Source organism: Cotesia typhae, unplaced genomic scaffold (assembly GCF_013202065.1).
Source record: "Cotesia typhae breed Kobodo isofemale line unplaced genomic scaffold, CoteBio_Ctyphae scaffold_58, whole genome shotgun sequence".
Lineage (NCBI taxonomy): Eukaryota > Metazoa > Arthropoda > Insecta > Hymenoptera > Braconidae > Cotesia > Cotesia typhae.
In genome coordinates, this window is record NW_027423778.1 from 1,396,402 (window position 1) to 1,409,608 (window position 13,207).

At 31.6% G+C, this 13,207-nt stretch overlaps 1 protein-coding gene across 2 annotated transcripts in view; it reads left to right on the plus strand.

The window, feature by feature from the left end:
• The window catches only part of Bbs4 (Bardet-Biedl syndrome 4), a 382,842-nt gene that overhangs the window by 276,964 nt on the left and 92,671 nt on the right, over positions 1 to 13,207 (plus strand). For both annotated transcript variants that reach the window (XM_074257990.1, XM_074257991.1), the window contains exons 5-7: positions 19 to 181; positions 983 to 1,136; positions 1,206 to 1,328. In XM_074257990.1, coding sequence (XP_074114091.1) covers positions 19 to 181; positions 983 to 1,136; positions 1,206 to 1,328 — 440 coding nt within the window. The remainder of the gene's footprint in view (positions 1 to 18; positions 182 to 982; positions 1,137 to 1,205; positions 1,329 to 13,207) is intronic.

The window sequence follows — 13,207 nt, forward strand, 5'->3', positions numbered from 1 at the left end:
TAGCCCTTTCATTTACAGGAGAGTGCTATATGGCGTTGGATTATAATGACGATGCTGAAAAAAACTTAATCAAATCTATAGACTTAACACGTCATGTGACTCCTTATTTAACTCTCGCTCGACTTTACGTCCACAACAATGAGATCAAAAAGGCGATAAAAATTTATCAAATGGCAGTTTCGTAAGTATATTTATTCATTCAATTATATAACATCATGATAAAAAATAAACAAACTATTGATAGCATTGAAAACATTAGGACCGAACCATATCAATTCAGAATAAGCTTAATGAAAATAACTGGAGGAAAAATAATCTCAAAACTTAAAACTTTCCTACCATTAATCAGGTTAAATAAAGATATCGATGAATTCAGGTTAATAATCATTAATAAGTTGATTTTGTTCGATAAATAATGTGATCTAAACAAGCAAAATAGATAATAATGATTCGAGCACGTTTAATTGATCAACAAAAATATTACAGAATATGCGTTCTGATAAAAGACATGTACGTAGCTAATTATATTTTCAATGCTTCGAGCGTTGCATAGTGCTTGTGTGCCATCTTCTTAGATTAAATTGTGAGTTAATAGCTTAAAACAACGTTATTAGATGTTAGTCAAATCACTACAAATGCAAACGGTTATTGAACCGTGAATTGACCAAGAATTTATCAAAAACGATCTATTTTAACCATACAACAAAATTGCTAGAAACGCAAAATTTATTTTTTTTGATAATTTTGTGAGATACATTCGACCTGAAATGAATAAACAAACGCCTGAAATTAATTGTTTTTTCGATCCAAAGAGTAAATTTTATTTTTTATATCATTTGATATCGATGGTGCATTAATTTTTAAAAACTTTAATTTTACTTTTAACATTTGGGAGAAAATCCTTAAACGATTCAAATTTAATGATATTTCTATAGTCAACCATGGAGATTATATTATTATCTAGATGATTTTTACTTAACAGATTTTGCAGTGATCGTAAAGAAGCGGTAGTGAAATTAGGACTCTTGTATTTACAAACGCATAATATACTTAAAGCATTTCAGCAATTTGGGAGTATGATATCACAAGTCTTGTTACCATCTAACGCTATGTTTGCCATGGCATATATAATACAGGTATTGACGACTACTAAACGAGAACAACAGTTTAAAATATTTATAACATATTAAGTATTATTGATTCAGATACATCGAGAATATGACATTGCTATCTCAAAATTCAAAGCATCTGGACCGAGTTTTTCTGAATCTTCATATCTATGGAATGATATTGGAGTGTGTTTTACTGGTAAACACAAATTTCTAGCTGTGAGTAAATACTAAATTACGATTATTTCAAATCCTTATATTATTTACTATTCTGCGAGTAGCCAATTTTCTATTCATGAACGTTATCTGAAAGGAAATTGAAATTCTTTTAATTTCCAAGAATTTGCTATCTTAAGTTGAACTCTAATAAAAATGTTTGTAATTTTCTGCAAAGAAGGTGCTTTCTACTGATAACTATCTACTATCATTATCGACTTGACCATGACACTAATATTCAGATATTTTTAACTCTCGGAAAAAAATGATCAGACCTGACCATGCATGTTCATGTATGATCGGGGCTGAAATTAGACTTGATCAGACCTGTTCATGTATGACCAGGCCTGAAATTAGACATGATCATGCCTGATCAGACCTGTACATGCCTGTTCATGTCTGAAGTGTTAAATACGCTCAGGCCTGAGCAGGCCTATCCATGTCTGATCAGACCTGTCCATGTCTGTTCATGTCTGAAGTATTAAATTCGCTTAAGTCTGACCAGGCTTGATCAGACCTGTCCATTCCTGCCCACGCTGTTTATGCCTGACGCGTCAAATAGCTCAGGTCTGACCAGGTTTGTTCATGTCTTTAATCTCTGAAGCGTTAAATACACTCAGGTCTGATCAGGTCTGTTCATGTCTAATCAGGCCTATAATAGCCTCTGCATAGTCAGAAATGTGATGAAAATTTTTTCTTTGACGAAAAAAACTTTTTTGGTCATGACAAATATGTGCAAAATTATTTTTATCATTACGTTTAAGTAATTTTGGAATAGAAAATTTGTTACATTTCCTATGGAATGTCTTGGTCTGCTCTGCTCCTACCTAATACTAAAATCATTACTTTTTTGATTACTTAAATAAATGTGATGATATAATGAGATTCGGTTGAATAAATAAATTAGGACTATCAAAATATATAATAAAATAAATTTTCATCTTATATTTATGATAAACTTATTTGATACGTTATGTACTTCATAGAAATGTTGTTACATAAGATAGCAACACAACAGGCGGGAACTTCAAGGCACATGGATATCACCAAAGTTAAGCAGCATTGAGCGTGATTAGTAGTTGGATGGGTGACTGCTGGTGTCACATCCATATAATTATTATATGTAATCTTTTTTTTTTATTTTAATTCATTATAAAGAATTGCGTATGACGCTGTCAAGTACTATATCCATAAAATAAAGCAAACTAACGAATTAAAAGTAACAATGGGCTTTCAGACCTAACTATGTGTGATCAGGCCTGATCAGGTCGATTCATGCCTGATCAGGCCTGAAGACTCATGCCTGTTCATGTCTGATCATTTTTTCCCGGGCTGCCCGCTAAGAAAACCGAAGATTATCGAAAATCAGGAAGTTATTGGTTTTACCTTATATTGCAGAAATCGAGTTTTCATCAGATTTCTACGTTTTGAGGTCAAAGGAAGCTCTACTGACTATTTCCGCGATATTGTCACTATGACTGTCTGTATGTATGGGTTTATGAATTCATGTATGGAAGGGTGCTTTTTTTTTGACTATTTTTTTTTTTTCATTCCCATAGTGAAAATTTGTTGGGAGTACCAAAAAAAATTCCCTGAAAGTTTGGGCCCTTAATATTAATATTGAGTAGTCGACCCAGGATTGTTATGATTTCCCTTTTAAAATACACGTAAAACTTGATTTTTTTTCTTTTGAATTTAAAACTCATTGGCATTTAATGGGATTATCTAAGACCTGGACAAGTATTTCTTAGAATTGAACGCTCAACAAAAGTCTCCATTACGGCAAAGTCATAACTCACACCTGCGGGGTAGTACGGGCCAGTAAAGCCAATTTTTTTTATTAAATTCGCGTTTTTTTGTAACTATCTCGTGAACAACATTAACTACAGAAAAACTGCAGACAACAGACTTGTAGGAAATTAAATTTTCTACAAAAAAAGTCCTTAGCACTAAATCGTGTTAAATTATGAAGTAAATTAATTTCACTATTGTAACGTGGTACAATTACCCTAAATCGATAAATCACCAGATATCGATAACTATTTGTGAGGAAGTAAATTAATTTACACCAGTATTTATATTCAATAATCTAGATAAATCTTTATTTGTCTTCTAATTATCTAATAATTAATAAACTGTGATTAATAATATTGTAATAATATAACGTATTCTGTAACAGAGATAATTAATATATATATATATATATATATATATATATATATATAAAGCACGTGGTAGCTTGTAGCACGACCACGTGAAGAACGCACATACATAGAAAAATATGGAATGTGGGGAGAGGAGTCGTATGCGCCGTCAAGCGGCGCGTAGGTCGCCGCCAACTCAGTAGTTATAATAATAATAGTATAGATATATAATAATAATAAGCTTAAGCGGGCTTGGGTAAATCTTGACCTAACACTCCCTTCATTTTCCCACGTCCAGCTTCCACTGCGCTACTTCTTACGATCAACAGATTTTTCTGTAACATAGTGAACATATAATTATAATTAATTCTATCAATTTTATGAACTTCTAATTATTCTAGTCCAAAAGTCTATCTCTTAAATATCTAAATGATTCTGCAGGTAATGGTTTTGTAAGTATATCTGCTAGGTTCTCTTTTGTAGATATCCAACAGACTCTTATTCTATTTTCATTAACGCATTGTTTAATGAAATCACCATGTGTTTTTGCCATGTGCTTTCTATTACCTGTTTTCTCTCTTTCTATTAATTCTAATTTAATTTCATTTACACTATTATCGAACATCTTAAGTTTGTGACTTCCATCCTTCTTAGTACAGTCGCCTGCTGACTTGTTATCACACCAAATAGTAGTAGGAAATAATGTCTTTCCAATTGCAAATCTAATTGCTTTATCTAGAGATATTATCTCTTGGCAAGCATCACTCATTGCCAAATATTCTGCTTGACAAGTGGACAGTGTAACGTACCTTTGTTTGTGACTTCTCTAAGCTATTACGTCACCAAAAAGTCTAATAATATATCCTCCTGATGACGTGGAGTCATTATTATTTTTGAAACTGGCATCTGAGAAAGCTTCTAAGTCATCTGAGTTACCTGTATATTTCAGGTTTAAATTTACTGTACCTTTCAAATATCTCAAAATTCTTTTTACATCTTTCCAATCATCTTCGGTAGCACTCAGTTGTTTTCTAGCTAAGTAATGTACAGCAAACGAAATATCTGGTCTAGTTCCATTTGCTAAGTACATAAGACTTCCAATTGCCTCTCTGTATGGAGCTTTTCTAGTTATTGACGATTGTTCACATTCAGATGATACTAACTCTTCCCATTTTCTTCTTTTACTTCTATTTTCAGCTTGTCTGGTAACCATTGGAGTATTCTGCGGGTTACAGTCAGTCATCTTAAATCTATTTAAAATGCTTTCTATATAACTACTTTGATTTAATACAATGTATTTCTCTTCTCTATTTCTTTCTATCTCAATTCCAAGAAATTTCTTGGGTTCACCAAGAACTTTCATCTCAAAATTCTTACATAAATGGTGTCCAATTTCGTCTAACTTCTTTGGATCATTGCTAGCAGCTAAAATGTCATCTACATAAATTAGCAGTACAGCTACAATTCCATTTTTCCTCCAAGTGTATAAACATGGTTCATGTAGATCATTTTCGAGACCAATTTCTTTTACCACTTGATTGAATTTTATATTCCACTTCTTAGGACTTACTTTTAATCCATACAAAGATTTCTTTAATTTAAGTATCTTTGTTTGCTTCGTCTTTTCATCTACATCTAGACCTTCTGGTATCTTCATGTAAATGTCTTCATCTAAATTTCCATAGAGGAATGCAGTTTTCACATCATATTGACAGATTTCTAGATCATATTTATTTACTATTGAAAGTAATGCTCGTATGAGTGAAAGTCTAGATACTGGCGAATATGTATCTTTTAGATCATAATCATTCTTATCTTTAAAACCTCGACATACTAGTCGTGCTTTATAAAGTACATCTTTATTTAATTCTATTTTCCTTTTAAATACCCATCTTGAATCAATGATATTTAATTTTCCTTTAGTTTTACTTATTTCTTCCAATTCTACGAATTCCCATACGTCATTTTTAGTTATTGAGTCCAATTCATCTTTGATAGCCTTCATCCATTGACTTCTTTCACTTAAATTACTTGCCTCATCATAGCTGATAGGTTCTTTGTTTAAAGTAGTAATTAAACATCTTATTTATTCTTGTTCATCCATGTTAAATTGATCTTCAGACACGTTGACATTTCTTGCAAAGCTTATGTCTTCAAGCAATTTTCTATCTCTATCCTTTTTAGATTCTAATTTTCTTTTCCTCTCACCTCTAGTACATGGTCTAATTTCTTCTGATGAGTTCTTCTTTTCATTTAAGTTCTTAACATCTAGTGAATTTTTACGGGGTCTTCCTCTTTTTCTTTGTTCCGGTTTCTCCTTTTCTTCGTTGGTTTTGTCTTCTAAATTATTTGGTACATTTTCATCTGATTTCCAACTAATTTCATCTTCAGTTTCTTCTGTTTGTTTAATCTTATATACATCTTTGTACACTAATTTTTCATTGAATCTAACATGTCGTGACTCTAGAAATTTTCCAGTACTTGGATGCCATAGCAAGTATCCTGTGGATTTATACCCCACCATGACTGCTTTGATTGCTCTCTCGCTGAACTTGTGCTCTGGTTTTGGAATTCTAATATATCCAATACATCCAAATCTTTTAATTTTGTCAAAATGACAATTTTCATCCTTATTAAATTTCATCAATGGTACATCATAATCTATAGATTTATGTGGTGTTCGGTTGTATGAGTGAACAGCTGCGTCCACTGCTAACTCCCACATACTCTTGGGTAAACCAGAATCTAGCATATAGGTTCTGACCTTTCTCTGCAACGTGGCGTTGAATCTTTCAGAGACTCCATTATGTTCAGGGGTATAAGGCGGTGTTAATTCTAATTCTATCTTTTCTTTTCTTAAAACCTCTAGAAATTTTCCACCAGTAAATTCTGTTCCTTGATCCGATCTAACGTAGCATACCTTTTCATCTTTGCCGAGTAAGTTTCTTGTAGATATTAGAAATTTTTCTAATGTTTCTCCTGATTCATCTTTAGTCTTTAGTGAATATGCTCTAGCTAATCTGGAGTAATCATCTATGTACACATTAATAAATCTTTTGTGTCCTGGGTGTGAAGTTGGTTTTATTGGACCCATCGTGTCCGTATGTATTATTTGTAATGGTCTTGATACTCGTCTTCTAACTTCTTTAAATGGTAATTTTTGCATCTTTGATATAATACATATTTCACAATCTAGAATTGAATCATCAAATCTAATTTTTTCTAATTTGCTGTATACTTTCTGTAACTTCTTGAGATAATTTAATGAAGCATGACCAAGTCTTACATGCCATAACATAGCTTCATTTATTTTACTTGACTCTGTTATCCCTTGCTCTAATGAATTTGATGTGAATAGCTCTTCTAAATTCTTAATGTTCTCGATGTCATCTAACTTAATTGTATTTCTAGTTATTAAACTAGAATCCCAATTAAATATGTCATCATTTGGATTTTCAGGATGTTGTTCTATTTCTGGAGGTGTTGTAACTTCTTCCTCCCTCCTAATTGAAGAATCCTTGGCCTCTATGTTTTCTGAATCTCCCTCCTTCCTTTGTAAATCTACTTCTGATTCATCGGTGTCATCTTCTTGAATCATTACAGCTTTACAACGGTAAGCGTTGTATTCCCAATCTGATTTATTTTTATCGTCGATGTAATCCTTAACTTTGAAGTTCGAAATCCAGTTGGGTTGTTCATATATTCCTTCTAGTATTATTTCTTCTAAATTTTCACTAAATACTCAAAGTTTTATCATCTAAATAAATCTTAAATCCTTTATCTACTAATTTTCTTAATGATAATAAATTATCTGATACATCTTTAGCGCTAATAACATTTGGTAATTTAATTATCTTGTTATCTTGATTCGTGTAGAGCAAAAGATCACCTTTTCCATCTATTAAAATGTCAGCCGATTTATTCTTATTGGCACTCTTAATTACTCTATTTTCACATTTTTCAAAATTGCTTAATATCAATCGATTCTTTACTATATGATCTGTTGCTCCTGAATCAGCAATAAATTTAATTTCATCTATTAAATCTTCACTTAATAATTTCTTACCTTTTCTTTCGTCAGTCACTCTTTTTGCACTTCTGTTGTTGTGTGCATTTTGAGCCGACTGTTGATCGTTCTTATTATAATTCTTAAAACGTCTATCGTTATTATATGGCTTAGAATTCACATTATTTCTAACTCTAATAAAACCTCGTCTATCTATTTTACCTCTAGATTTTATATTATCATTATTATTCAAAACCTTACTTTTGAGTCTTCCTTCCTTGCATTCGGCACCTTTGTGATTTTTAATGTCCTGGAAAAATAACAACACCACAAGTCTTTTGACAATGGGCAGTCCTCAATTCTATGTCCAGTCTTAGCACATCTATAGCATCTTGTTTTACTGTCAAATTTGGCTGTCTCAGCTTTGACAGTATCATCTCCATCTCCGGTCTTCTTTTCTGCTTCTAACTGTAGAATAAAAGATTTCATTTCATTTAGTATCATCATCTCTTTTGACTGAGATCTCTTAAGAAAATCTGCGGACATTAATTGAGGAGTTACAGGGGTGATTGCTTGATAAAAAGCTGATCTAATCTCTTGCTCAGTTAATTTTTCTCCATCTCCACAAGAATCATATTCTCTAATGATCTGGTCAAATTTTTCACAAAAGTCGTTGACCTTCTCATTCTTTTTCATCTTGATTGAATACAATCTTTTTCTAACTGAACTTGATGTAAGGTTTATCTGTTCTTTTCTACATTCTTTAATTCTTTTCAAAATTTCTACGGGTTCAGAAATATCAAGAATTCTCTTGTGATAATTTTCATCTAAATGATTAATAATAATATCTCTAACAAGGCATTTTCTTTTATTATTTATTGAATTTGATAAGTTATTAATACTGTTATTTTCATCTATTACATCTAATAAATCACAACTAGTAAGTTCTGATTTTAAATAATCAAACCAGATATTATAGTTTGTTTTTTGAGTTAATCTATATTCTCATCTAACATTAATCTTACTTTGGTTTGATAGTAATGCATCTTTAATTACATTCAAATCTCTAGAGATAATATGATTCCCATTTGTAACTTCTAAATCATTCTTATTTGGGAAAGTAGGAAATGTATGTGAATTCTTTACCTTTGCTTCTGCCTTAGTCTTTTCGCGATCTAACTCTGCTTTATACTCTTTTGTCATTACCTTTAGGGCATCTAACATTTCAATCGAAACTTCCTCGAGTCTCCTAGCTGTTCTTTCCATCGACGTTGCCATTTCTTGAGTCTTCTTGTTTGACTCCAGCATCAACCTCTTCATATCATCTAAATCTTTATTACCAAGCATTAACATCTTTTCGCTGCTTCTAATTTTAATCTTGGTATTTTCACTCTTGTCTTTAAGATCATCATCATCTTTAGCATCATCATCTTTACCTGTAAACATGTAATCTTAATTAGTATCTGGGATTTTCTTAACATCTATACATCTTTATACATCTTAAATAGGCCTCATCTAACTACTCTTAAACACTTTCATCTATTCTTAAAGTGTGTCTTCTAATTATGTTTACAGCTTCTAAATTATTTTATAGTCATTACTTACTCGTCGACTGGCTTGGTTTGACAGGAGTTGAGAAGTTATTCATCCTTTTGGAAGACACCTTTACTTCCTTATTATTATCAGTTGTTGTTGATGACTCTGAATTAACTTCATCTGCTGATTGAATCAATCCTTTGTAAAACTGTGACAGACTGTAAAAAGTGTCCACAATTTTCTCAGTCTTAATTTGTAATTCTGATTCTCGTTCCACATTTTCAGGATCTTCAATTCTTTCAAGACTTCCATCACTATCATAATCAACCAGTGTAATCTTTTTATCTGACTCTGACATCTATTTCGGATTTTATGAAACAGAATTTAAATTTAATTAAATATACATTTAATTAATAGTTTATTATTTAATTAATAATTTATCGTCTATCTCTTATTATTAATATTCTAAAATTCTATTCATCTAGTACCCGATACTCTTCTTAATTTTTTTTATTGTTTCGTGCTTCTAAACCAAAGTAAACGCACAGCAATTCACTTTAATTTGAAACGCAAGATTGATCATCGACACAGTACCACCTCGAGTATGCACACCTATTCCAACGTGTAGTTTTACGTACGACAATAAAACGACGTTGAAGGCGGTTGATCACGCACACACTCGGGATACATTGTGCAAACAAACAACCTCACAAACTATAAGATACTTGATAACGAACGCAAGCATCGCATATCTCAAGTTACCGAAATATTTCTGATATGTATTTTATATTGATCAATATTTATGACATGTCCAAATACATTTTTATTTTATTTCAAAATTTATTATGATTCATAATCAAATCCAAAATCTAGTTTAAATCATCTTAAAGCATCGTAATCTAAAGTGTAATACACGTGATTTCTTATATGTTATTATTATTATTATTACGCCGTTATCCGACATCTTGAAATTTTTCGCGCCTACCGGCTTCACTGATTATTTCATCATAAAACAAAAGACAATCTACTCAATGTTAATCTCTTTGTCACATTCTAATATACTGAAAATTATTTTCAGAAATCTATGAATTTATTTAATGACGCAAATAAATATTTGAACTTCGATGCCAGTTTGTCACGTTTTAACAATGAAGCCGCAGACAAAAAATACGCAAATACACGGAGCGCGTGAACTCATTGATGTTAGTTATCGTTTTTATGGACAATTTTGGTATTTCGACTTTTATTTTTTCCTACACAAATATGATCAGTATTCGATACTGAGTACACCAATTTTTATTTATACTATTAAAAATTAGTGGTAAATTATGTACTTTAAAATTGATACCGTTTTGTGAAAACGTCTGTATTTGTCTCAGCGGTTTATTAGTTGGTCCCTTTACAAGCCGTAATACTATTTCCGCGTGCTGATAATGGCTGCGGTGTGATACCTATATTCAGAAAAAAACTTGGTTAGTAAAACATTTTTTTTTTACAGGTAAGGTAACTGACACGAAACATGGCTACAGCAAAGAAAAAATGTCGACAATATAGTGTCGATTATTTGAAATATGGTTTTGTTCCATCAGAGGCAGACAAACAATTGCCCATGTGCCTATTATGCAACAAAGTTTCGAGCAATGACTCTATGAAACCATCAAAGCTCGAAGATCATCTAAAAAGGTGTCATACTGATAAAATAGGTAAAGATTTAAAATATTTTCAAACATTGAAACAAAAATATGGAAAGAGACCCACCATGCACAGTATGTTCGCTTCAACATCTCAAAGTAACGATGATGGCTTGCGGGCATCTTACAATATCTCATTACTTATAGCAAAATCTGGAAAACCGCACACTATGGGAGAACAATTAATTTTACCCGCTGTTGAAGAGGTTTTAAAAACTGTTTTGCACAAATCTCCATTTGATGTACTAAAAAGAATTCCATTAAGTAACAATACTGTACAAAGACACATTGATGAAATGAGCTCTGATATCGAAAGCTTTTTGTGCAATCATCTGCAAAAAACTCATTTTTCTATACAACTGGACGAGTCAACGTTACCCGGTAATGAAGCATTACTATTGGCATATGTCCGATTTATTATTGAGGAAGAAATTCACGAAGAATTGCTATTTGCCAGAACTTTGGAGTCTGACACTAAAGGCGAATCAATATTTAATGTCCTGAGTAATTTATTTACGGAAAAATCGATTCCATTTACAAACATTATTTCAGTGGCAACAGACGGAGCTCCTGCAATGGTCGGGCGATATCGTGGGTTTATAAGTCATCTCAAAAGAATTATACCACGACTTACAGCTATTCATTGCGTAATCCACCGACAACATCTTGTGGCAAAACATTTAAGTGACAGGTTGAACCAATCTCTTCATTTTGTAATAAAAGCTGTCAACAAAATCAGAAGCAATGCATTGAATACGCGTTTTCATTTGCTCAATTGTGCGACGAAAATGATGAAGACTTCCAACGACTGCTCTTACATACTGAAGTACGCTGGTTGTCGAAAGGTGCATGCTTAACGAGATTTTACTCTGTTTTCGATTCCATATTAGAGTTCTTAGAAAGTAGAGATCCAGATTTAAAAGAAGACTTGATCAAATTCAAAGCATACATTGCGTATTTGACAGATTTGTTTAAAAAATTTAATGATATTAACTTGCAGTTACAAGGGGACAGCCTGAATTTAATAAAAACAAAGGGGATAATTTCGGCTTTTCTTGGGAAATTGAAATTTATGAAGCAAAACATTAGTCGGCGCGAATTCTCTCAATTTCCTAACTTGTCGCAGGTAGAATGTATTGATGAGGATATCCACACCTATAGTCAACATTTAAGTGCCCTGCATGATGACTTCAAAACCAGGTTTGAAGATATACTGACGATGGATATACCACCATGGATCATAAATCCATTTGATGAAACGGAAGTGACCAATGTTGTATTACAACAGGAGCTGCTCGAGCTAAGCACTAATGAGGAGCTGAAGGTGAAATTTAGAAAAGGCTACCCAACATTTTGGCTGCAAGCAGAAATACCCGAAAAATATCCTGGACTGTGGGAAATCGCAAGTAAATTTTTAATAGCTTTTCCCTCGTCATACCTTGTCGAAAGGAGTTTTAGTGTCGTTACAAACCTCTTAACAAAAAAAAAGAAGCAAATTAAACATCACAGAGCGGGGGGATTTGCGGTTATTGCTCACAAAAATAAAGCCAAACATTGATCGTTTGCTGACACTTCATCAGATACATCCTTCCCATTAATTAAAATTATGACCTGAACCTATATTACCTTAATATTTTTTTCTTGTAATTCTATTCTTTTAATAAATAAAGTGATATAAAATGTACCATTTTTCGTTTTTGTTTTACATATCGGAATATAGGGACAGAACTCAGAAGTGACACAATTTTTATTTTTTGGCGACTTTAAGAATGAGGTAGAAATGTAGCAGCAGGGGGTCCACCGAAACCAGTAAAATTTTGAAAGTGGTCCACGAGAAAAATAAGTTTGGGAACTACTGTTCTAGCTAAAGAAAATGAATGTTTTGACTTTTGTCGATTTTTACAATTTAGAAAATTATTAAGATTTCATTGAAAATTATATTAGGAATTAATTATTGAAAGTATTTTATTTTGTAAATTATTGTCACGTGTAAATTAATTTATCTTGGGATTAAGTCCGTGAATTTGATAAAATAAAAATTTACTAAAAATTAAAAATTTATAGCTTGGACATTGAGTCCAAGAAACTAGTTATTTTGAGTTAAAAATTTCACAGGAAAAATTGGTTATAATTAATTAATTTACATCATTAATTTTATGTTAATAATTTTGAACTTGATTGTAAAATTTATATCGTAATTAATTTAATTGTCAAAAGTTAATTCAGAGTATTAATCTCTCCCGTATTAAATAATTATGATTATATTATTAATACCATGACAGTAAGTTAATTAGGAATTTTAATCTATTTAATATTTTAAGTAAAATTAAAATTAGCAATCGAAACGTAAAAATTGGATATAAGTTCAGAGTCATTTGGAATTTGATTGTTAATTTAAAATTATTGTTAATTTATACTATCAATTTATACTTAATTGAATTAAGTAATTTAAATTCAATTTTTAAAATAAAATTTATAAAATAAAATCATTACAAGTGTGGGTCA